Source organism: Mercenaria mercenaria, chromosome 9 (assembly GCF_021730395.1).
Source record: "Mercenaria mercenaria strain notata chromosome 9, MADL_Memer_1, whole genome shotgun sequence".
Lineage (NCBI taxonomy): Eukaryota > Metazoa > Mollusca > Bivalvia > Venerida > Veneridae > Mercenaria > Mercenaria mercenaria.
The window spans coordinates 53,305,302-53,328,376 of NC_069369.1; the positions used below are offsets into that span (position 1 = coordinate 53,305,302).

Consider the following 23,075-nt stretch of genomic DNA (forward strand, 5'->3'; position numbering starts at 1 on the left):
GCGGTATTATAGTCTTATAGATATTCCTACATTCTTGATATGCAATACAGTGGAACCTGTTTTAAGAGACCACTTAAGGGCAAGCAAAAAAGTGGTCTCATAAGACAGGTGGTCTTTAATACAGATTCAATCTATATGAAATATACTATTTAAAATTAATGGTCTTATTACACAGGTTTTTGCTTAATGCAGGTGGTTTCTTAAGCAGGTTTGACAGTAGTTATAGCAGCTATCAATGGGTTACTAAGCATGATCTTGAACGGTCAAAATTCAAAAGATGTTCACGCTTTAGTTATTATTTAAAAACAAACCGAAGTCCTAGCTGTTTTTCAGTATGTTTGAGTCATTCGAAGATATGTGATGTTATAATTTTACCCATCGTTTTAAATACGCATTTCTTCGAAGAAAAGATAAAAGTAACGAAAGTTAAACGACCAAAATTCGTAGAACACAGTTAAAAGCTAGAACCAGTAACACGCCACTGAATTATTTATGTCTTTGTAAATATTGCAGTATTAAGTCGTTGTACTTGATTTATTATGTTGTGCATTTTTTCTTCACCACTGTGTAGCTAGATAACATACTATTTTATCAAGTAAAAGGTAACTGACAAAAAGCAAAAATAATTTAATTCATATCAAACGTTTGTGTTTGTAATAACTGGACATATATTTGGTGTGGAAAATGAAGTATCTATATCTTCTGCTATCTCTATGTAAGAGATTTTTCTTCTAATATATCCGGTTTTATTTTTGTTAGGATATGTTCTAAAAACTTTCACAATAGTAGTCCGTAAGTTAACTTATTTTCATTTTCATGTTACGTGCATGTTATTGATACAAAGAAATATGATGCCAAACTTGACAGCATTTTTCAATTGCGTAATCAGCCCGTGTACAAAAACGTTAAAAGTAAGATTTCAAAATTTCTGGCGTTTGAGCAGTTTTAGATTGAAGCGCCATTTTAAATTTTGATGAGAAATATATGAACAAACTTGATGTTTGGGAGGACGTTACCTGAATGAATATTTGAAATAATGCAACGAAAAATAATCTGTTATGACTTGCCAATTCTTTTCGATTATAAAATTGCAACTGACTTTATGGCTATATTCAAACTTCAAACCGAACACAGAGATTCCAAAGATTGATTGAAATTCAGTGTAAACAACCCAAACACAAAAAGTCCGGGTCAGAATGTCACTATATATAGCAACTCTTTACAACATATTAAGAGAATTCATCAATCTTCTCTATAGATAAGAAGAAAACGGTATGACATAAACTTTCATCAACGAACTGTAGAAATATTGCCTTTAATAATTTAAATAGTTCAAATTATTTTTCATAACTTTGAGACTCAGATTAAAGGCGGGCTTGGGGTTTAGTGAGTGTGTGTGTGCGTGTGTGTGCGGTTTGTGTGTGTGTGTGTTGGTGGGGGGGGGGGGGGGAATGGTGTTAGTAACTAATATATTGTTCTGTGTTTTCCATTCTTTCAGCAATCACTTGGAAATGGAATAGTTTTAAAAATGTATAATCGATTCTGTGAGACGATCCTTGGGATATGGAGAACGCAGAAATCATATTTAGTCAGACTAGTTCTGATTAAGTCTATTCACGAGAGGTAAAGAAATCTGCAACAATCCTCTCCCCCTTACACTTTTTATATACGGGCTCGGCAAAATTTAATGATATGCAAATATTACGGAACATGACTTTTTTTCCAGATCTGGTAGATGCATTGCCCCTTCCTGGCTGTGATAACGTTACCATAGTGACACGACAAGAATGGGCCGCGAGACCGTCTAAAGAGATTAATTACATGGGTACGCCAGTAACAGTGGTATTCATTCACCATACAGCAATGAGCGAATGTTTTACACAAGATGCTTGTGCTAATGAAATGAGGATCATACAGAACTTCCACAAGGACACAAGGGGTAGGTACTTTAACAATCAAATGCATTTAAATTTTGAAAGAAGCGAATGCATAAATTCTTGTTACATAACCGTTGCTCTATATATACCGATGCATTGCATGTGCAAAAGAGAAATAAGTTCATTTACTTGACCTTACTACACTTCCATATCACAATTTATGTCTAACTGATATCTCGTGTACGCTTTCAAAATCTCTCAAACATGATAAATAAATACTTGCTTCGTACTTTATATCCCAGGTTGGGACGATATTGGATACAATTTTCTTATTGGCGAGGATGGTAAGGCATACGAAGGCAGAGCCTGGGACAGAATTGGAGCACATACATATGGATGGAATGATGTGGCAATTGCCTTCTCAATCATGGGCGATTACTCTAACAAGCTTCCAAACGACGATGCCTTGCATGCAGTCAAAGCTATGATAGAATGTGGCGTAAAGCTTGGCAAAATTACACCAGATTACAAAATGTACGGTCATCGAGATGTTCGTCCAACGGAATGTCCAGGAAACAGCTTGTATGAACTGATCCAAACTTGGGACCACTTTGATCACAACACACCAGTTAAACCTACTCCGAAGCCATATCGGCAAACAAAAGAGTTTTAAAAATACCCCGAAGAGAGTGCTTGTCTGAAAACGAAATCAGCTCTCCTCCTCACATCAGGGCTCGTATTTATCTACTTTTAAAATCTGAAATTTGTCATAGGCTGTAATAGGCTAAATTGTTTCTTTGCTTTATAATTTTGAGAATAACATAGAATCTAATAATTTTGGGGGTGTGCCTCTTCGTTCATCAAATTCGAGCTGTGTATATACGAAGTTATAGCATCTAAAATCCTCATGTTCAGACTTTAAGGAGTAAATAATATGGGCCCAACATTAAAAATCCCACTGGAACAAATGACATTTTTATTTCTGTAAAAAGAACCATTCCTCCCAAAAATATGTGCTAAAACTGGAACATTTCATCTCATGACATTTTTCCTTCTTTTCCAAAATGTAAATAGACGTAGTAAAAACCTACAATAATTCATTAAAATACATTTCATATTTAGCGTTAATAAGGCAAATAAATGTTGGCACCCTTAAAACAGCTCTTTGTCGTAATTTATCCGCTTTATAATGTACTTATAGTCTCCCTCGACTACTGTACAAAAATCTCCCGTAGATGAATGTTAGTTATTTGGGGGTTTGAAGAGATTTTATGGTAAACTTCCAAAAATTGTTACTGGTTATTTTTATCCATTGGGTACAGAAAGCTCGTGAACAAAAAGCTGTTGTTTAAAGCCCTTTCCAAAAACTTTTATTCATGTAGTTGTTGAAACGAGGACTCATGAGAACATGTTTTGTAGTCCTTATACCCATGACTGAATAATACATTTATCCTTTTCATCCAACTTTGTCAAAGATGAAACACTCGTTCACATAACGTATTTTGAAAACGGCGCCAAAATACAATCCTATAATGGGGCCTATGTGACCGAGTGGTTAAGGTCGCTAGCCTCACTCGGAGCTTTGAATCTTCATGTGAGGAAGCCATACAGCTGGCCTACGGAAGGTCGGTGGTTCTACTCAGGTGCCCACCTGTGATGAAATAAAGCACAGAGGGGCACCTGCCTGTGTCGGCGCTACGTTATACTCAACACAAATAAAACAAAAACAATTCATTAGTTCTTACTTGTTCTTATTTTTATCTTCGTACATTCAAGATAGAAAGTAACCTCGCAAATGGCTAAATATAGAAAACAAGACAAATTTATCTGTTTGTTTAATACATTTCTTATCAGGAAGTGACATTAGGAACGTTGGTGCGCTGCAGTTGTTTTAACCTATAATCCCAAGATCTTGTCCCCTGGAAAAAGTAAAATTAATAACGTATTTCTTCTTAGGAGAAATAACTCCACCATGGAAATTTTGATATCTCGTGCATCTGTGGTTCAATAGCAATGCATTGTTGTTATAAAATTTTAATGCACATGGTATGGCTGTACGAGAATCTCTCTGGCAGCTTTATGAAATTGATTTGTCGAAAAAAAAAATTTTTTTTATCTTGACTCATTTGTCATTGCTTTAACGTTAAAAATACAAACAAAATTCTCAAGCTTTTTTAGGTATAAATGCACTGTTATTTATGGAAAATGTAGATATAATAGCAGAGATAAGCCAGTGACACAAATAATAACCATATCTGCATTTATCTATGCACCTGTTTGACACAGTTGAAAGAGGCATTGAACTAACTATATGGTGAAAGGCATGGTGATAAGTTGTTTCATTGGAATGTCAAGGTAATTATTCAATTTTTTCCTTGTTTTTATATATGATGTGCGTTACGGTACAAGTTACACTATCACCTAAATTAAATTTAGTTTAAATAGTGGATCTGAATTAATTTTATTTTATAAGACTTAAAACATTTTCTATATATATGACAACTTTTCACAGTCATCCGATAATAATTTGGGAATAAACAAAAATAGATATCCACGTGCTGCCAGAAGCATTCTGGCATTGATCGAATGCAGCATAAAAATCCAATTCAAACTTTCGTCAGATTACTGTATGGTTGATTTTGCAAACAAACGCTTTGATTGAAAGTGAACCGAGTAGCAATTTTATGACGTACATTGTGTGATAAACACACAATTACAGACAACAGAACGATTTCAAAGACAAATACTCCATCAAAATGCATAAGCTACATTATGTAGATAAAGTTTACTCCTGTTAATAAACTGTAGCAGAAAATGAAAACAAAAAGCATTAATTAGGGCTAAATTTAATGTTCGCCCCCTAAATTCAACCAACTAAATATTTTGTTACATATAAGGCTAAAAAAAGTTAAAAAATTAAAGTCTACTTTATCAACGTGTAATAAAAACTGTGACTTACAGTAAGGAATAAAATGACTCATTTTATAACTTAAAGAGTTCATTATATTGGCATGAAATCTTACAAAGTTAGTAATTTTAGGCTAAATATAGTTTACCTTTTTTCACATACGAAATTGAATTTGTTATTGCAGTTGTTATCATTCCATCTAAAACTGTCACTGAAAGTTATTGTCAGGCAATCCTCTCCTCCATCTAGACAATAGTAAATTGTTTTTTTAGAGCTGTCAACATATCCAAGAAAACGAATATGTTTTTCTTATTCTGTATACAGTGTTTTTTTCCACATCGATACAAGTATAATTGAACAATTTATTAGCCAGGAGCCATTGTTACGTTTTTCTCAGAATACCTGAGGTCTAGCTCATAAAGGAGGCATATTCTATGGCGAAGAATATTACATACGTCAGTTAAAGGCACAGACTTCCAGCTTTTGGCTAAAAATAATCTTTCTTAAAAAATGAAGTTTGGCCGTATTTTCAACATTAGAACATGAGTTTTTGTGTTTAAACTATCTTAATTATGACAAATCCAGAAAAAAGAGATGCTACAGTCGGGAATCTAACCCAGATCGCCGCAGCAATAACCATTTGAGCCGTGTCATGAGAAAATCAACATAGTGGGTTTGCGACCAGCATGGATCCAGACCAGCCTGCGCATCCGCGCAGTCTGGTCAGGCTCCATGCTGTTCGCTTTTAAAGCCTATTGGAATTGGAGAAACTGTTAGCGAACAGCATGGATCCTGACCAGACTGCGCGGATGCGCAGGCTGGTCTGGATCCATGCTGGTCGCAAAGCCATTATGTTGGTTTTCTCATGGCACGGCTCATTTACCTGCGGTCTTGCCCAATACAGCACGGAGGAATTCGTACTGAATGTGCCTTATAATTAAACCAGTTTACCTCCGGTAACCGTTATAAACGCTTTTCAATTTTGAATGGGAAAAATTAGTAAAACACAGCTAATTCTTACGTGTTTCCACAACTTACAATCTGTCAGTAACTTCACAAGAAATATAGCAATAAGGAGCAGGACTCTTTCTCCTTTTTTTCGATACAGACAAGTAACAAATGCATGTTTTTGATGTTTCTTGTACACAGTATATATTTTATTACACAGTGTATTGTATACATACGTGTAAACCTGAATATTTAAATATCAGAAAATGGATTTTGTTTAGAACGAAATATTTGAAATTGTTGGCCCCTTTATATGGAAATCTCAAGCAAATGTACAATGTCAACATATCTAGAAGTAAAAACAAATCAAAACGATACGCTACAATTAAGTCTTAAACTTTAGCACACGTTCCATTGTATGCTATTGCAGCACGCACCAATTGTATTTCTGCAACGTATTACAACGAACGTATGGGAGGCGTTGGCTTATTCTGTTTTATGCACTCGTCCCCAGACTCGTACCTTATAACATAGAGCCACAAAATTATATAAACTTACAAAGTATTTTGAACCTTAAAACAAACTAAAAACTATATACAACAAGAACGGAATAAATACCGTTGAAAATATAAAAAATGCAGTTGTATTTATAAAGAAAGTAGAAATACGTGTATTTGTTTGTTTCAAATTTAACATAATTTTAGTTTGTCCCCAAAGTGTACTAAATACTTTACTGCGAACAGTGTAAAATACCTTTTTTGTAGAGAATAATGTGTAGTATAGTACGAAAGACCCGTGGTGACATTTCAACTTCATTATTCCACGATTTCTGCTTCATGATTTCACGATTTCCACTTCATGAATTCACGATTTCTGCTTCCTGATTTCACGATTTCCACTTCATGAATTCACGATTTCACGATTTCCACTTCATGAATTAACGAATTCACGATTTCACGAAAACACTTCACGATTTCTTGATTTCATGATTTCACGATTTCTTGATTTCACGATTTCCACTTCATGAATTCACTATTTCACGATTTCTGCTTCCTGAATTCACGATTTCCACTTCTTGAATTCACGATTTCACGATTTCCACTTCATGAATTCACGATTTCACGAAAAAACTTCACGATTTCTTGATTTCACGATTTCCACTTCATGAATTCACGATTTCACGATTTCTGCTTCCTGAATTCACGATTTCCACTTCACGAATTCACAATTTCACGATTTCCACTTCATGAATTCACGACTTCCACTTCACGAATTCTCGATTTCACAATTTCCACTTCCTGAATTCACGATTTCACGATTTCCACTTCACGAATTCACGATTTCATCTTCATGAATTCACGATTTCATTATTGTGAAATCGTGAATTCGTGAAGTGGAAATTGTGAATTCATGGAGTGGAAATTGTGAAATCGAGAATTCGTGAAGTGGAAATCGTGAATTCATGAAGTGGAAATCGTGAAATCGTGAATTCATGAAGTGGAAATCGTGAATTCAGGAAGCAGAAATCGTGAAATCAAGAAATCGTGAAGTTTTTTCGTGAAATCGTGAATTCGTGAAATCGTGAATTCATGAAGTGGAAATCGTGAATTCGTGAAATTGTGAATTCATGAAGTGGAAATCGTGAATTCGTGAATTCATGAAGTGGAAATCGTGAAATCAGGAAGCAGAAATCGTGAAATCAGGAAGCAGAAATCGTGAAATAATGAAGTTGAGATGTCACCACGGGTCTTTCGTAGTATAGAGATATACTCGCGTTGTTCGGCTCGCCATCCTTCCAGTTTGTATAGGACACTGAACTCCCTGTCTTGTTCCAGACCCAGCTTCCTTCAGCGGCCATATCAGATGCACCGAGCCAAAATATACCGGAATTAAAGAAACCTTCAACAAATTAATCGATTGTTAAAACATGACAAATAATCATATGACCCTTCACCTATACAGCAATTGATTGTAAAAGCAAAAATACACGTGATGTACAAAATTTTCAAAATATTAAAATTCATTCAACACTGAACACTTCAGTAGTAATAACTTATCCTGAAAATTGCCTGGGGATACTGACAAAATTACTTAGAAGTGACCCACCGCAAAATAAAAAGCAAAATATTGTTGTAACTGAGCAAATGAACTAATGCATTTATGTATAAAGTGGATGTATCCCAATAAATGGAATGAAAGTAGACATTCCCTAGTCGAACTGAATCACAATATTCCGAGGGATCTACTTTTCAGATTTTATTTACTTCACAACAGCGGGTGTTAAGTGCTGTGTGGCGGCCGTAAAAAGTCGCTCCAACTTCATCTCAGTGTTGTTATATTTTCTGGTCCTTCGGGAGCATTGATTTCAACTCATTTAGATTCGAAGATGGAATACTGCTTATGCCGGTGCTAGGGGGCGTGGGCAGTGTTGCATTTTCCATTACTGCTCATGAACAGACTCAATCAAACCGAGTCTGCAATTTTCATTGTTTGCCTTGTTCTCGGTGCTTCCGAGGGATCTACTTTTCAGATTTTATTTACTTCACAACTGCGGGTGTTAAGTGCTGTGTGGCGGCCGTAAAAAGTCGCCCCGACTTCATCTCAGTGTTGTTATACTTTCTGGTCCTTCGGGAGCATTGATTTCAACTCATTTAGATTTGAAGATTGAATACTGCTTAAGCCGGTGCTAGGGGGCGTGGGCAGTGTTGCATTTTCCATTACTGCTCATGAACAGACTCAATCAAACCGAGTCTGCAATTTTCACTGTTTGCTTTGTTCTCGGTGTTTCCGAGGGATCTACTTTTCAGATTTTATTTACTTCACAACAGCGGGTTTTAAGTGCTGTGTGGCGGCCGTAAAAAGTCGCCCCGACTTCATCTCAGTGTTGTTATATTTTCTAGTCCTTCGGGAGCATTGATTTCAACTCATTTAGATTTGAAGATTGAATACTGCTTAAGCCGGTGCTAGGGGGCGTGGGCAGTGTTGCATTTTCCATTACTGTTCATGAACAGACTCAATCAAACCGAGTCTGCAATTTTCACTGTTTGCCTTGTTCTCGGTACTTCCGAGGGATCTACTTTTCAGATTTTATTTACTTCACAACAGCGGGTGTTAAGTGCTGTGTGACGGCCGTAAAATGTCGCTCCGACTTCATCTCAGTGTTGTTATATTTTCTGGTCCTTCGGGAGCATTGATTTCAACTCATTTAGATTTGAAGATTGAATACTGCTTAAGCCGGTGCTAGGGGGGCGTGGGCAGTGTTGCATTTTCCATTACTGCTCATGAACAGACTCAATCAAACCGAGTCTGCAATTTTCACTGTTTGTCTTGTTCTCGGTTCTTCCGAGGGATCTACTTTTCAGATTTTATTTACTTCACAACAGCGGGTGTTAAGTGCTGTGTGGCGGCCGTAAAAAGTCGCCCGACTTCATCTCAGTGTTGTTATATTTTCTTGTCCTTCGGGAGCATTGATTTCAACTCATTAAGATTTGAAGATTGAATACTGCTTAAGCCGGTGCTAGGGGGCGTGGGCAGTGTTGCATTTTCCATTACTGCTCATGAACAGACTCAATCAAACCGAGTCTGCAATTTTCACTGTTTGCCTTGTTCGCGGTGCTTCCGAGGGATCTACTTTTCAGATTTTATTTACGTAGTGCTCAAACGCTGTAGAATGCTTCACATGCCTTTTCAATAGACTGTTAAGGTTATAATGCATAACTAATCTATAGATTACTCAGACGACTATTATTACTTAAGTTAAATCAGAACCAAAATAAATGTTTAATGAGTACTAACTCATAGAGTACGTTCAGCACTTAAGTCATGTTTATAGAAGAAAAAATGCTTTAATATGACACACATCATACATGTTATTTTGTTTGACCTGGTGAAATCTGCTTTACACTTATTGTTTAAAGAAATAACTGTCAAAATATCAATCATGGGATTGAAATTATATTCAGCAAGAAATATGAAAATGATTATAGGAAACATTTTATTCTCTGGATAAATCAGCATGTGAAACACATTTTGAATCCGCCAATACACGATTGTTTTATTGTAGTTTTCGTATGTATTATACAAGCTTCATGTTACGGATTCCTTTAATATTTCTTTGGTTTAACTGATATAGATATTTCGTATTGCGTTTTAAATTTAAGACATAACTGTGATTGAATTTCTTAAAATGTTTTCATTGGAATCCTATCAGAAAATTACCACTACCTTGTGTTAGCCTTTGTAAGTATCCAGCTAGAAACGTTTGTTCAACTTGATCAGCAACTGTTGCCAGTTCCGCTCCATATGCTTCACAGTAGACCTGTAAATGGATTATTTTATGTGTACATTACAACACTTTTACGTCCAATTGTATTAATCGTTTGGCATCATTATTGGACATAAATATTAATCTTTAGCAAATGGACTAGTCTGTCATTCAATTTGGGCAATACCATTTATTATTCGAATGGGTTTACATTGAAAATTTACTGACTGAAAAGCAAAAAGTGCAGACCATGATCAGCCTGCTTGGAAATACAGGCTGATTTTGGTCTGCACTGGCCGCAAAGGCAAAATCACTTGCCGCCAGCAGGCTAAAGGTTAAATACCAAGAAGAGTTCCTAAGACCGTTAAAGACATATTATGTTAATGCCTCATCAACCTGGTTGACTTAGGACAGCAAAATAGCGTCATCGCCACGCACTATCCAGAGCTTTACCTTTTTGCGTTCGTTCAAGGTCATATTCACAAACAAGAATGAATACCCAACAGGCAACGCCATGCTCGTAGAACGTAGCCATTTTGAAACCACAGCCCCTACAGCAGTGTATGAATAGATATGAGCAGGATTAAAATATATACAAAATGCACAGGCAAAATAAGACAAAAAGACAATAAAGACAAAACAAACTAATACCGGAACACTGTGGGGTACCTTCCTGAAACTATCAGTTGCGAAAACACCACTTGGGAGTTTAAACAGGTTAATTGTGTGCAAACTAACACTGTTTATTCCCAAAGTTCCAAAGTTATAGGACAGTGTAAGTTATTGTAATCCGATATGTTAAACATAAAAATTATCGTGTTAATAACTATTATATAATTAAGAAAATACTACGAACCATATATGCATGTTTTCAATGCATTTGCGACAGAAAGAGCATCAAGAGATTAAAGTAGAGCTTTATGTCATGAAACTTTGTAGAGAAGGTGCGTCCCATAACTTGACATTAAGGTATTCAATCCACAAATAAGCAAGTTGTATATAATAATGCTATTAGAATATATCAAATATTGATGCCTAGTAAGCTCCTATAATTTTGGTATCATTTGAAAGTGTATTGTCTACTGAAAAAGAAAATATAAATTACATGGCAAACAAATGTTATAATATGGTTAAAGAAAGAAGACAACTCAAGTTTGCAACGCATTTCGTATTAAAATACTTCTTCAGGCAAACATACAATCTGTACAAACATATGTATGACGTATGACAAAAAATGTTATAGATATTTTTTACTTTATAGTCTTCAATGATACTTCAACAGAAATCCAGTTATTATCATTTTGCAGTCAAAAAAACTGTAACGATTCTTCCATATTATTTATGGTCATCTTATTTACTTCTTGTTCAGCAGACACAACTCTTTCAAATGATACCAAAAAAAGCATGGGGTCACCATATGTTATCTATATGTGGATCGGATACCTTAAACACATGCATTATATAAACTACTGTTATACATTTTTGCAACCGTCGTATTCTTTACTTTATTCTATATACGGCAACAGACATATTGAATGTTACTCCTAATAAAAGTTACATCCAGAACAAATATGAATAGAAAGGAACGACTTATATGATATGGTATATGCAGTAAGAATGTTTTATGCTGGATGTGTTATGTAAATAGTTAGAGAATATATTTTTCATTAAAATAAATGAGCAGCAACTAGAATTGATATGTTTCGTTTAACTGTCAGAGGATATGGGTGATGATCTTCGTTCTATATTTTGTTGTTTTGTGCTTTTGATCTCTTAGTAACGTCATAGCTAACAAAACTATTTTTGAAATATCCAATGCCGATATGTAACTTATTTAACTTATTTATGTTTTTTGTGTCCACTCTAAAAACCCATTCTTCACTCTCAAAATAATTTCAGCTACACATGAAGCAATCACTTTATTCAAAGACATTATACAAGAATATATAACACAATGGACCCAATTTTTACTCTGAACATTTTGCAATGAATATATGAGTTACTTTCTTATATGAATCATCATACAATAATACAAGTGACAAAACAAAGAAATGTTCATCAAAACCAATTACACAAATTTGGTAAAGAAGTAGATTTTGACCCTCAAAACATGGAATATGTTTAAAGTAATGCTTATAAGATACATAAAACATTACTATATAGTCTGAATAAAACCAAACTAAGGGTAACTCAGGCACAGCATTAACTAAAAGTGTAAGAACTACGAGAACTTGGGCACATGACATGGGAGGACAGACAATAACAACTGACACTGTAGTGTTGACATAACACTTTTCCATTAATGCTTAAACAAAATAAACAAAAGTTAACTTATTGGAATACGAGCGTGTAATGTGTGTGCACAATAAATATGATTTGTGACTTAAAGCTAATATGGCTTAACTGGATGCACTTTTAAAAGGACATCGGACACTTTCTGTATGAATTTGCCTACTCCAAGAGTGAAAAATAAACTACTAAGAAATAAGTATTTAATTACATATGCCATCAAAATACATATTTGAGATTATTTCTTAAAGTCAAATTTTCAATATTTGTTTCATAGAACAGTGATTTTTGTTCTAAATAGAATTACATACCCAGTTATATTGATATGAAAAGTGTTTTGCTTTATACAACATTGTTCCCACCCCTGCATTAAAACCATATTTGGCCAGCATATGTAGATATTATTTACATACATTTTCTGTGACTATTGTATTGATGCAAGGGGTGGAACAGTACTTTTAAACAAAAAAAATATAACTACAGGGTGTTCCCAAATGTAATGTAACCAATACTTTTTATATTCATTTTTAATAAATTGATAGTCACATATTTTTACATCTGTTTGAAACTCAAATACTATACAAATGTTTGAAAGGGTACACATAGGCATGTTATACATGTTAAGTAGTGAAAGAAGCAAATACTGTGAATTCATTATTATTCGTTGGGTTAAATTTTCATTGGCGTATCCTGGTTGTTTGTTGCAGTAGATAGACAAATGAGTGCTTTAACATACTTGCAACACACCAGGTAATCTTCTGCATGCCCCCACCCCCACCCCTCGCGACGCGCACACCACTAGCGATGAGGATGTAATTTGTTTTCCACTTTGTTTTTATTATTTTTTGGTATTTCTTATATGTTTTTCATTTCTTTATTTTATTTCATCTTCCTCTGTGCATTTATATTTCTTTTAGACACATACTAAATGTCACACGCATTCATTACCTCATGTTCTTCCTTCTGTGAAAACGGAATTGAAGACTGTTCGTTGCGGCGGACTAGGCCTAAACACCAAAAAAAAAAAAAAAAAAAGAGGCAATATGTGCACAGCAGTTAATCTGATCCTGACTATAGTCTATCCAACAGAAATAACGCTTGGCATTGATATGCCTGTGATACATAGGTCAAGAACAGTAGCTTCATGGCAGGTCATATCAGTGACGGTTTCACATTCAGTGTGATGCCACGAAAGAGATGTATCAAGTCGCTTTCCATGCAGATGGCATATATAAATGCGGCTAGACTCGACTGGACATTTTAGTTCGTTTTCACGTCTAGCCGTATTTATATATGCCATCTGTTGGTTTTCTCATGGCGCGGCTCAAAGGTTAGCTGTGCCACTGGTACTTATCCCAAACAAGAACCAACCCTACGGCCTTGATAAGATGACTGCCTTTTCTTAGTATTAATGTTATGCAGCATACAACCATCTGCCATCACTTATAACAGAACTATACAGACATGTACATGTATTTAAATAACTACCTGAACCACTGTAATAAAACTGACCGGTCATTTATACATGTATACCTATTCACACATGTAATGCATCAATAACTTAACATAGATAAATCAAGTACAGGTTGTTTGCAAAAATATTGTTCTATTTTTTATTTATTTATAGGATTTAAATCATAAAAATGCTACTTTTTTCTTAAATAAAATTATTTTGTCACTTTATTCGACTGGAATTCATATATTAAAATTTCAAATAAATATACCCTGGCCTAGATAAAATAAGAAAAACTTTTTGATAGGAACAGATACAAACCAGTTTCTGCTGTAATAAGTTAACTAACACATCGGTTTATCATTGACTCAAAACAATTTGGGTATTGTTTAAATACTTAATGAGAATTTCGCCTTCAAAATGTAGGCTAGAAGCATATGATAGTGTCCGAAGTCCTTTAGATTCTTATAAACCTGTCCGCCTTTTCAGCAAATATATTAAGTAGATGTTTGACACTACAATTTAGGACAAGTCAATCTAAAGTGAACTATTTATTATACCTACGTTTGCTTCATCCCAACTGGCTCTTATTCCAAACTCTTTATAACACACGCCCTGATGGGAAACAAATCCGTCTGGACAATCGACGGCATAAGTACCTGAAATAGAAATAACTACATGTACAGTTACTGTTGTGATAATGATAGCTGTACAAAAAATTGAGTAAAATCAATACATTTTTCATGTTATAACAATGATAATGTTACTAATAAAATAATGATAATAATGACGATGATGATAATGATGATGACGATGATCTTGACGATACTGGTGCGTTTCTCTCACTGATGCGATTAAGACATGTATGCAATTAGCATTATATTTCAGTGCAAGCTTTTACTATAACATGTACAACACCATAAATGAACAAATAAATTGTACTAATATAGTATTCAAAATGAGGACGTGAAAATAAAAAAAAAACCCACACATAACCGTCTATATATATATATCAATGTGTACTAGAGGGAGATAAGTGCTACCGGTCTATAACTTTCTGTGTACATTATCTTTTACTATTCATGGTATCAAATTGAACTTCAACAGCCAGACATCAACTGTCTGAATATGTAATATACATGCAAGTAAAACACAGGTCACGATATGTTGCCAAGCCAAGGTGAAGATATATATTTTGGTTTGAGTCAGTATCAATGTTAAACCACGTTCATAACACACCCCAAACTTATTTACAACTGATACGATCAGGTTCACAAGATATCTCAAATACATTTATCCTTAATCCAATCAGATTAATAACTTAAAAGATAACTGAAATTTATATGCTTCCTTGAGTCAACCAAGGTTATGAATACAAAATGTACATCATACTTATTTACCCTTGATTCATTCAAATCAATACAATAACTAATATTTATTTACCATCGGTTTGATCAGATTTATAAGATATCTCAAATTCATATACCTTTGATTCAACGTATATACCTTTTAGTTCACCAAGCAGACTAGACAGTGTTATTGTAAGCTGTATACCTGCTTATAATACAGGTCAAACTATTATTATTACTGAAACAAACTTATGAGTTTAAATTGATCGAACGTGTCATTCAACAATGTACCATATACTCTATAGTTTATACGAAGTTAAGATACTTGGACTTCTTCTACATGTTAAGTTACAAGATTGCTCCACTTTGGCTAATATATTCGAAGTGTGATTTAGTGCGAATAGAGCATTACACTAAGATGTATTGTTGCTGAATTAAATGGTATTAGCACGATGACCCAGCAATTGTCTCCATGGATCTCATTTCATTGACGGATAGGCACTCAGAAACATAACTAACATTTTGTAAGCCACCTAAATGAGATCCGCACAGGAAAGAGTAATTAATCCCTTTTGGGTTTTCGAACTGGTCCAAATCGCTGTGACGCAATGGACTGAGTAATGGTGACCTTAATAACTCTGCCACAAAAGCCCGGGAAATAGATTTCAAGAAACAAAAAGAAATGGAGAGCTCTAAAGCGATATTATTTTACCTTTGGTGTCACTGTTTATGAGAGATGAAACTAGCTATAGGTAGAAACTATCATAATTATTTGTTCTTATCGGTATGTTTTGCAATACGTGCAAGCTGTGATCTAATAATGTCTGTCTAGTATCTGTATTATGTAGATAAAAGAAGGGACTGACATGATGACAAATACAGATACATTATACGGAAGGCTATAAGAAACACACTGAGTTTAAGTTTATGTTTAAAATGTAAGAGCGGTTGCAATTCCAAATTTTTACCGAAAAGTGTGCGTGTAGTTGTTTTTTTAATGTCTAAATAAGGCGATTGTTGTGAAATTTAAAATAAATGAGCGTGTGCATAGGACACTGGTTCTCCCACTCCTGTAACCGTATGCATGTTTTTGATACAGTCATGGACTAAAACTTTGGTCTGGCTGTGTGATATCCCAAATAAAACTTTACATGCTGAATAACAATTCTGTGAAATTCAATAACGGACGGAGTACAAGGGCAAATCTAAGTGTCTCCTCCCCATCCCCTCAACAACAACAACAACAAAAACAAATACGAGTACAAAAATTTTAAACTATCAGAATTGTACTTAAACGTTACAAAACGCTTGTTAAAAATAGAACGCAAAATCTATTGAAACTTCATTAATTTTAAAACGAGTGCGTTTTTCGCTCCTTACGGAATCTTGATCGCTCGGTAATACTTACTAAATTTTACAGTTTTCATAAACTGTATATCGTATTAGAAAAGAAATGCGATGGTAGTCTGGAGTAGATGGCGTTTTCATTTTATTTAAGCTTTAAAAGTACATCTTTCTTTATATTTCTCGTAGTTCTGTGAAGCTTCTTTACTTTTATAGTAGTTGCTCCTAAATAAATATTCATAGAAAGTGAACATTATGCACGAGATTACCATTTCTCTTAGTTAACACGCAATATTAGATAATAAAGATAACTTCAATAGATATAAAAGCAGCAATTATTTCTAATTTTGAATGTTGTTTGTACTTCAGAATTCAATTAAATCTGTACTTATAGACTATATTTAACCACAAATATAGTCCAAGGTCGAGGTGCGATCCTCAAAAACTATTATAGGAAATTATGTAAAACATGATGGCCAACCCACGTGACATTTTTGTATCATACCTATGGGGGAATTCGCTCGATTCATGTAACATTTTTGTTTGTTACTTGATGGATTTTAATAAAATAAAAAGCGTTGGAGACAGACAAATAAGTGCTTTCCTCGACATAAAACGTCTCCCACTCTTAATCAATGCTCTCTTCAAATACTTCGCCCAAATTCCAGTGTGAAACTTATCTACACATATTTAGTCCTTGAAAAAATATTGGGCAAAATGTTGGAGAAAAGTATCAAGAATTTCTGGAAGACGCTTTATGTAAAGGAAAGCACCTGTTTTCCTGTCTTCGACGCTTTTGTTTTATACAAATCTGTCAAGTAATAAGGAAATTATAAGCAAAAATGTTACCTGAAAATAGCGAATTTCCCCGTGTGTACGATACCGAAAAGTCACTTGGGTAGGCCAACCTGACAGAAATACTAGACAATTGTAATATTGTTAGATTTTCTCCATTTCCTTAAAAAACATAACATATTCGTACAAGTACTTTCGAAATATGGTTACTGTACAAATTTATATGCAGCTATACAGTTCACTTTTTTTCTGTCATATTTCAGTATTGTAGACCTTGTGAAATTTGGTAGTGACATTTAGTAGGGTTAGACATTTCATTTACATAATATTGTCTCTGTATACCAAAAACGCACATGGTAAAGACCCTTTAAGTAACTCCTTTTAAAATAAATGATGTGTAAAAATGACCAATCTATAGTCCGTTTCCAGTAATTATATCTAATATGCATTTTTTTCAAATGTTTATTGTATAAAAAATCATAATGTGCATGGTATTTGACTCGTTTTATGATCTTCTGAGATCTAAAAGTAATATTTTAGCTGAGCGCCTCCATGTTTGCCAGAAAATTAAAATGTTACAATGAACAGATACATTCAGCTTCCTATGTTTCCAAAAAGGAGCACTTAGACGAAAAATGCATATGAGCCGTGCCATGGGAAAACCAACATAGTGGGTTTGCGACCAGCATGGATCCAGACCAGCCTGCACATCCGCGCAGTCTGGTCAGGATCCATGCTGTTCGCTTTTAAAGCCTACTGCAATTAGAGAAACCGTTAGCGAACAGCATGGATCCTGACCAGACTGCACGGATGCGCAGGCTGGTCTGGATCCATGCTGGTCGCAAACCCACTATGTTGGTTTTCTCATGGCACGGCTCATATTTAGTTTAAGTGCGTTCAGACTTTGTTGCAACACGCACAGACCTCCTAGCTGGTACATTTTATTCTACTACATTAACTCACGAACATAAAAGATATCGTGATATGTTGCTAAAAGGCTTTTAATAACGCACAGCTATCGCCTAAATTAATCCTAAGATACATCCTGTCAATCTGAAAAGAAATAAGTTTTTATTTAGTTATTTTCGTAAAGCTCATTAATTTCAGTCGAAATCTCGGTCTATGTTTCTCTCTCCCTCGGGTACTTTTCTGCAATAATACTGAAGTAATCTTGTTTAGTTTGTGCAGGAAAATATAGTCTGCCGTTTCCCTTATAATACCGGTTTTCTGTTTAGAATACTAAATACCATGGATAACGCAAGCAGACTTCAGAGTGCTTAAATATTCGGACACTATTTAGGTATAAAATGCAACGAATATGTGCACCCAAAAATAACAATAAACACGACTTCATTTAAAATAAAGCAGTCAAATACAGTCCTGTAAATATATACAAATATCTCCGTCCGAATAAAATTTTATTACCTGTTCATCACGTGATCATATGGACTAGTTTCTAACTTTATATAATTGCCAAATATAACAATATTATAATAAAATTTATCTGAGCAAAAATTAATGTTTAAAATTATTTTTTCTTACATGTTTATTTTGTCGCTGTCGTTATACATTTTGACACAACTACGGGAATCATTATAATGATACTGCACCGATTTATCTAATGAATTGCTTTCCTTGTCTGCAAAATGCTGGCATTTTTTTACTCTGTTGAATTAACTGATATATAACAGAAATTGGTTAGATCTTTTAAATAAATACTGAGGGTAGTACATGCTTTTACATCAGTTTTGATCAGCAAACAAAAAGAGTCGCCTGCAATAGGCAGAATATTTTTCTTATTTAATCAGTATATCTACCTCTTCGCACCTCAAATAACGCGCGCTGTATGACGTCATCCCCCAACACACACAATGTTTACTTTATGCGAAGCGGATGTATAAAGGTATTTTTTTCTGGAAAAGCTTACATTCCTAAACTGTTGTTGACAGCTGGCCATCAAAGCTTTCGTTTGCGTCGATTCTGTTCATTTCAGTAAAAAATCATGATCGTAAAGCATTTTTAAACGGTGTCCGAATAATTAAGCACTGTCCGGATTTAGGCACTGAACCAGTACTCTCCATGATCCTAAAAAAACACGAAGATATAAGAGCACTGAATACTAGTAGGGACTGACATTTAAAGCCTCTACGCCGCACTTGAAGACTGTTGTAAAGGTAGTAAACAGAATTTATAAAATGCATACTAGATTTCTTTTCGCGTCTGTTCGTGAGAGGTACTGAAATGTGCGAAACCTCTCGAGCTCACTAGCATCGGCTAATTTATTAATTTAGCCAAATTAATGCTTTACTCAGAATACGAGCATCTAGTTTATTGTTTCAGTCTGCATTTCTATGGCATATTCTTACAGCATCGAGAGATTAAAATACTTACTGTATGCAATATATAATATATATCCTAGCATAGGCTTATTCCATTAGCTAGAGTGTTCCTAAACTACAGTAGATAGTTGTTTATATTTCATTCACAAAAATATTTAGACAAACACATATAATGCTTAAACATAATATTGCAATAGCTTTGTCCAAACAGAAAGAACATAACTATATAAATACAGATAAAATAATAAATATTTTTATCTGTTAGAAACTTAATGCTACAGTAAAATAAGCTCTTAAACATGATGTGCCTACCTTCTTAACATGTTACGCCGATCAAAGAAAGAAAGATAGAAAGTTACATGAAAAATCCCCCACAATTATATTTGAACGAGGTTTAAATACGAACTTGTAGCTTAATGCTTTGCTCTCAAATATGTATAAAGTTAAGGATGTACGATCGAGTTTTTTCTAACGTTAAGATATTTTTCATACTCTGTGAGCTTGAAGAACATTAGTTTTCAAGACAAACAAGAGAAGAAAAAATATAGTTCACAGAACTCGTCTTAATTTTATAGGGCATTTTCTACACCTACTGTATAAGCATTTCTGAAATTTTGTAAAATTGAAAAAATGATGGTACTTTATAAAACATATTAATATCCCATCTAATGTTATAGGGATTTCCTGTCTTACCAGTTAATATGAATACAATGTGATGTCAGTATTATATAAGCATAACTTTCACTAACAAATCTCTTTCATTTTTATATGTTGACATGATTACCCCGCCTACTTTATTTTCAATGGAAAAAATGTATTTAGATCTACAAAAAAAATTCTGACGGTAAGACTTTAAAAATACTTTGCAGCTTTAATGAAACACAAAAATGCTGTTAAATGGAAAGAAAAACGGCAGGGATCACCGTGATTAGAGATTTATTAAGAAAAAACTGTCAAAAACTGGTGAATTTTGATATTTTTTGTTCTTTTTTATTTAATTTATATTTTCTTGATAAAATAAAGTGATACCTTGAAAATGTTTATTTCAATTGTAGCTTATCATTATATATATCAGTCAGGAAAATATCAAAACCAAACCTGATCTACTTTCATAGATATTTGAAATTACCTACCCCTACCCCGTTGTAAAACTTACGTCAATTTTATGCAAATGCCTGCCAAAAATAAGGGTGAACATTTTTTTTTCGCAAAAAGCAGAATCTGTTTGCTTAAATGGTACTTTATTAACCATATTTTAATGATTTAGCATTAATTTTCGGCCAAACTTTTGTTGGAAAGCAATATTTGAAGAAACATTTTTCAAAATGGCGGATATCCTGAAAAAAAAAACCTCTCGTACATCCTTAAATGCATAACTCTTATTTAAACACCATGTTTAGAGATCATTTTTCTTTTCTTAAGATTTTAACCGTTGCCTCGCGGTAGTTTAACTCTTAATAAAAGGACTGCTGTTTTTAATTTAAGGAAGAAGGCACGAAGAATACGGACAACTTGAATAGCCATGTCCACGAAACGCAGCCTTTCTCAAAACAAAAACCTAACAGTGTATGTATGGATGTGAAAAACGATAGACATATACACAAGATATAAAGAAGACATAGACGAAAAGATATATAGAAGACATATACACAAGATATATAGAAGACATAGACGAAAAGATATATAGAAGACATAGACGAAACATCAAGGACTTAACAATAAACATAACACAGTGGTGCACCGCAAATGAACGTTCAGTGAATAAAAACACCACTGGGATGTTGAAAGCGATTAACTGCACCCATATCCTAATTCGTAGCCAGACTATATGCTCAAAAGACAAAAGATAAAAATGAATTCCTTACACGACTCATTTTAACAAAAGTTTCAATACGTGAATACAAATATTAATTTAAAAGAAATCCGAAAAAACATATAGATAAACAATGATCCGGGTCTTCGAAATTCTTTCGGAATTATAACAGACTAAATGAACAATGTCAGATAAATTGTGGCCATGTGTTACTTTATCTTAACATTCTAAATTAAAGAACTCTGAAATTTAATAAACGTACACTGATTTTTATTTCTGATTTCTGTTTCCCTCTTTTCGGCTGACATGTACAAACGTGTATTACCAAGAGACAAGTGAAACAACAAAATGACGTCTCACCTCGTACTAATGCTAATCCAATTCCAACAACAACGTATCTGAAAATCATTCTGTGTCTGATAACAATTACCGACTTTTGTGACGACCAACTCAGACAGGTTTATTATTGAGGTGACCTAAGCAAATTTAAAGATAAGACTTAGGACATAATGTAAGAATTCTATTTATATGTAAAACAGAGTCTAAACAGTCATACGGAAAATGCTATGCATGCAAATAAGAATTTATAACCTTATTTTGCAAATTATTTCTCCACGGCAAAATAAAGTCGCTTACTAGTTTTTTATTTGTGCATGAAATCATTTGCTTATTTTGCTGGGTTACATGGACGCAATCTAAGATATATGGCGTCTTTTACAGCTTTTGTTGGTGAAGGGGTTGGGGGTGCGGGGGAGATTCCCGGTGTCCATTGAGGCATTGTTTCGGGCATTGGCAGCCACCTGAGTAGAAACACCGAGCTTCCGTAAGTCAGCTGGATGGCTTCCTAACATAAAAATCTACACCCCACATCTTTCGTAGATTTGGAGGTAACGTCACCATAGTGACACGTTAAGACTGGGGCACCTGACTTTCGAAAGAAATCGACTACATAGGTACTCCAGTTAATCTATGATCTTCAATGCCACATCAATTTAGATGACTTAGGGCAGGGGAAAAGCACGAGCATTACGCGCCCTTTTGTGCTATATATTTCTGTGAACATTATATCATGATACAAAATAAACATTAATGAACGCAATATAAGAAAAAAGCAAGGGTTATCAAGCAAGAAAAAGCAATGTTTAAAGAAAGAATTCATCCCAAACCACGGCTTTATCGCAGAGTATGCAAAGATTTTTACATAATTAGAATAAACATAAAATCAGAAAAAGTCAGACAAAAAGACATAAAGGACAAAACAAACAAGATGTTGAACAAAAAATGGGGTGCCGCCGTCAAAAGCATCGCTGGGGGTTTAAATAGATTATTTGTTCATTAACCCTCACCCTTTATTCCCATCCTGTCTCAAAGTTACAGAACAGTGTAAATAAAAGTAATCCATGCCATATGAATCCCTTACACATGGTTACGAAAGGACAATATATGTTAACACAAAATTCTCTTGGTAGTAATTATAAAGATAAAACCTAACAATACATACAACTGTACCTATACGGAAAGCAGAGAAAAAAGAAAAACACCATTAGGGACCCGACAAAGCAGGTCAGATTGTCAAGACATAGTACTTTTTACAGAAGAAGTTCCCCATACCATATCATCAATTAATACATTATATAAAGGAAATTACAACTTTTGCAATTATCGTTACATTATTCAACATTTAACAACAGCCTTT

The 23,075-nt window shown here is 34.3% G+C and overlaps 2 protein-coding genes across 2 annotated transcripts; one reads left to right on the forward strand and one right to left on the reverse strand.

Moving 5' to 3' along the window:
• The first annotated feature begins 555 nt into the window (after nucleotides 1-555).
• LOC123547168 (peptidoglycan recognition protein 1-like) lies at nucleotides 556-3,168 on the forward strand. The gene is made up of 3 exons (XM_045334065.2): nucleotides 556-715; nucleotides 1,727-1,939; nucleotides 2,180-3,168. Exons 1-3 carry the CDS (start codon nucleotides 685-687, stop codon nucleotides 2,548-2,550), a joined length of 615 nt encoding a protein of 204 aa, XP_045190000.2. The 5' UTR covers nucleotides 556-684; the 3' UTR covers nucleotides 2,551-3,168.
• Nucleotides 3,169-3,611: 443 nt separating this feature from the next.
• Nucleotides 3,612-21,876, reverse strand: LOC123547169 (perlucin-like). The gene is made up of 6 exons (XM_045334066.2): nucleotides 21,740-21,876; nucleotides 14,304-14,398; nucleotides 9,958-10,051; nucleotides 7,504-7,632; nucleotides 4,934-5,030; nucleotides 3,612-3,796 (listed from the first exon to the last, which is right to left on the reverse strand). Exons 1-6 carry the CDS (start codon nucleotides 21,786-21,788, stop codon nucleotides 3,769-3,771), a joined length of 492 nt encoding a protein of 163 aa, XP_045190001.2. The 5' UTR covers nucleotides 21,789-21,876; the 3' UTR covers nucleotides 3,612-3,768.
• Nucleotides 21,877-23,075: the final 1,199 nt, after the last annotated feature.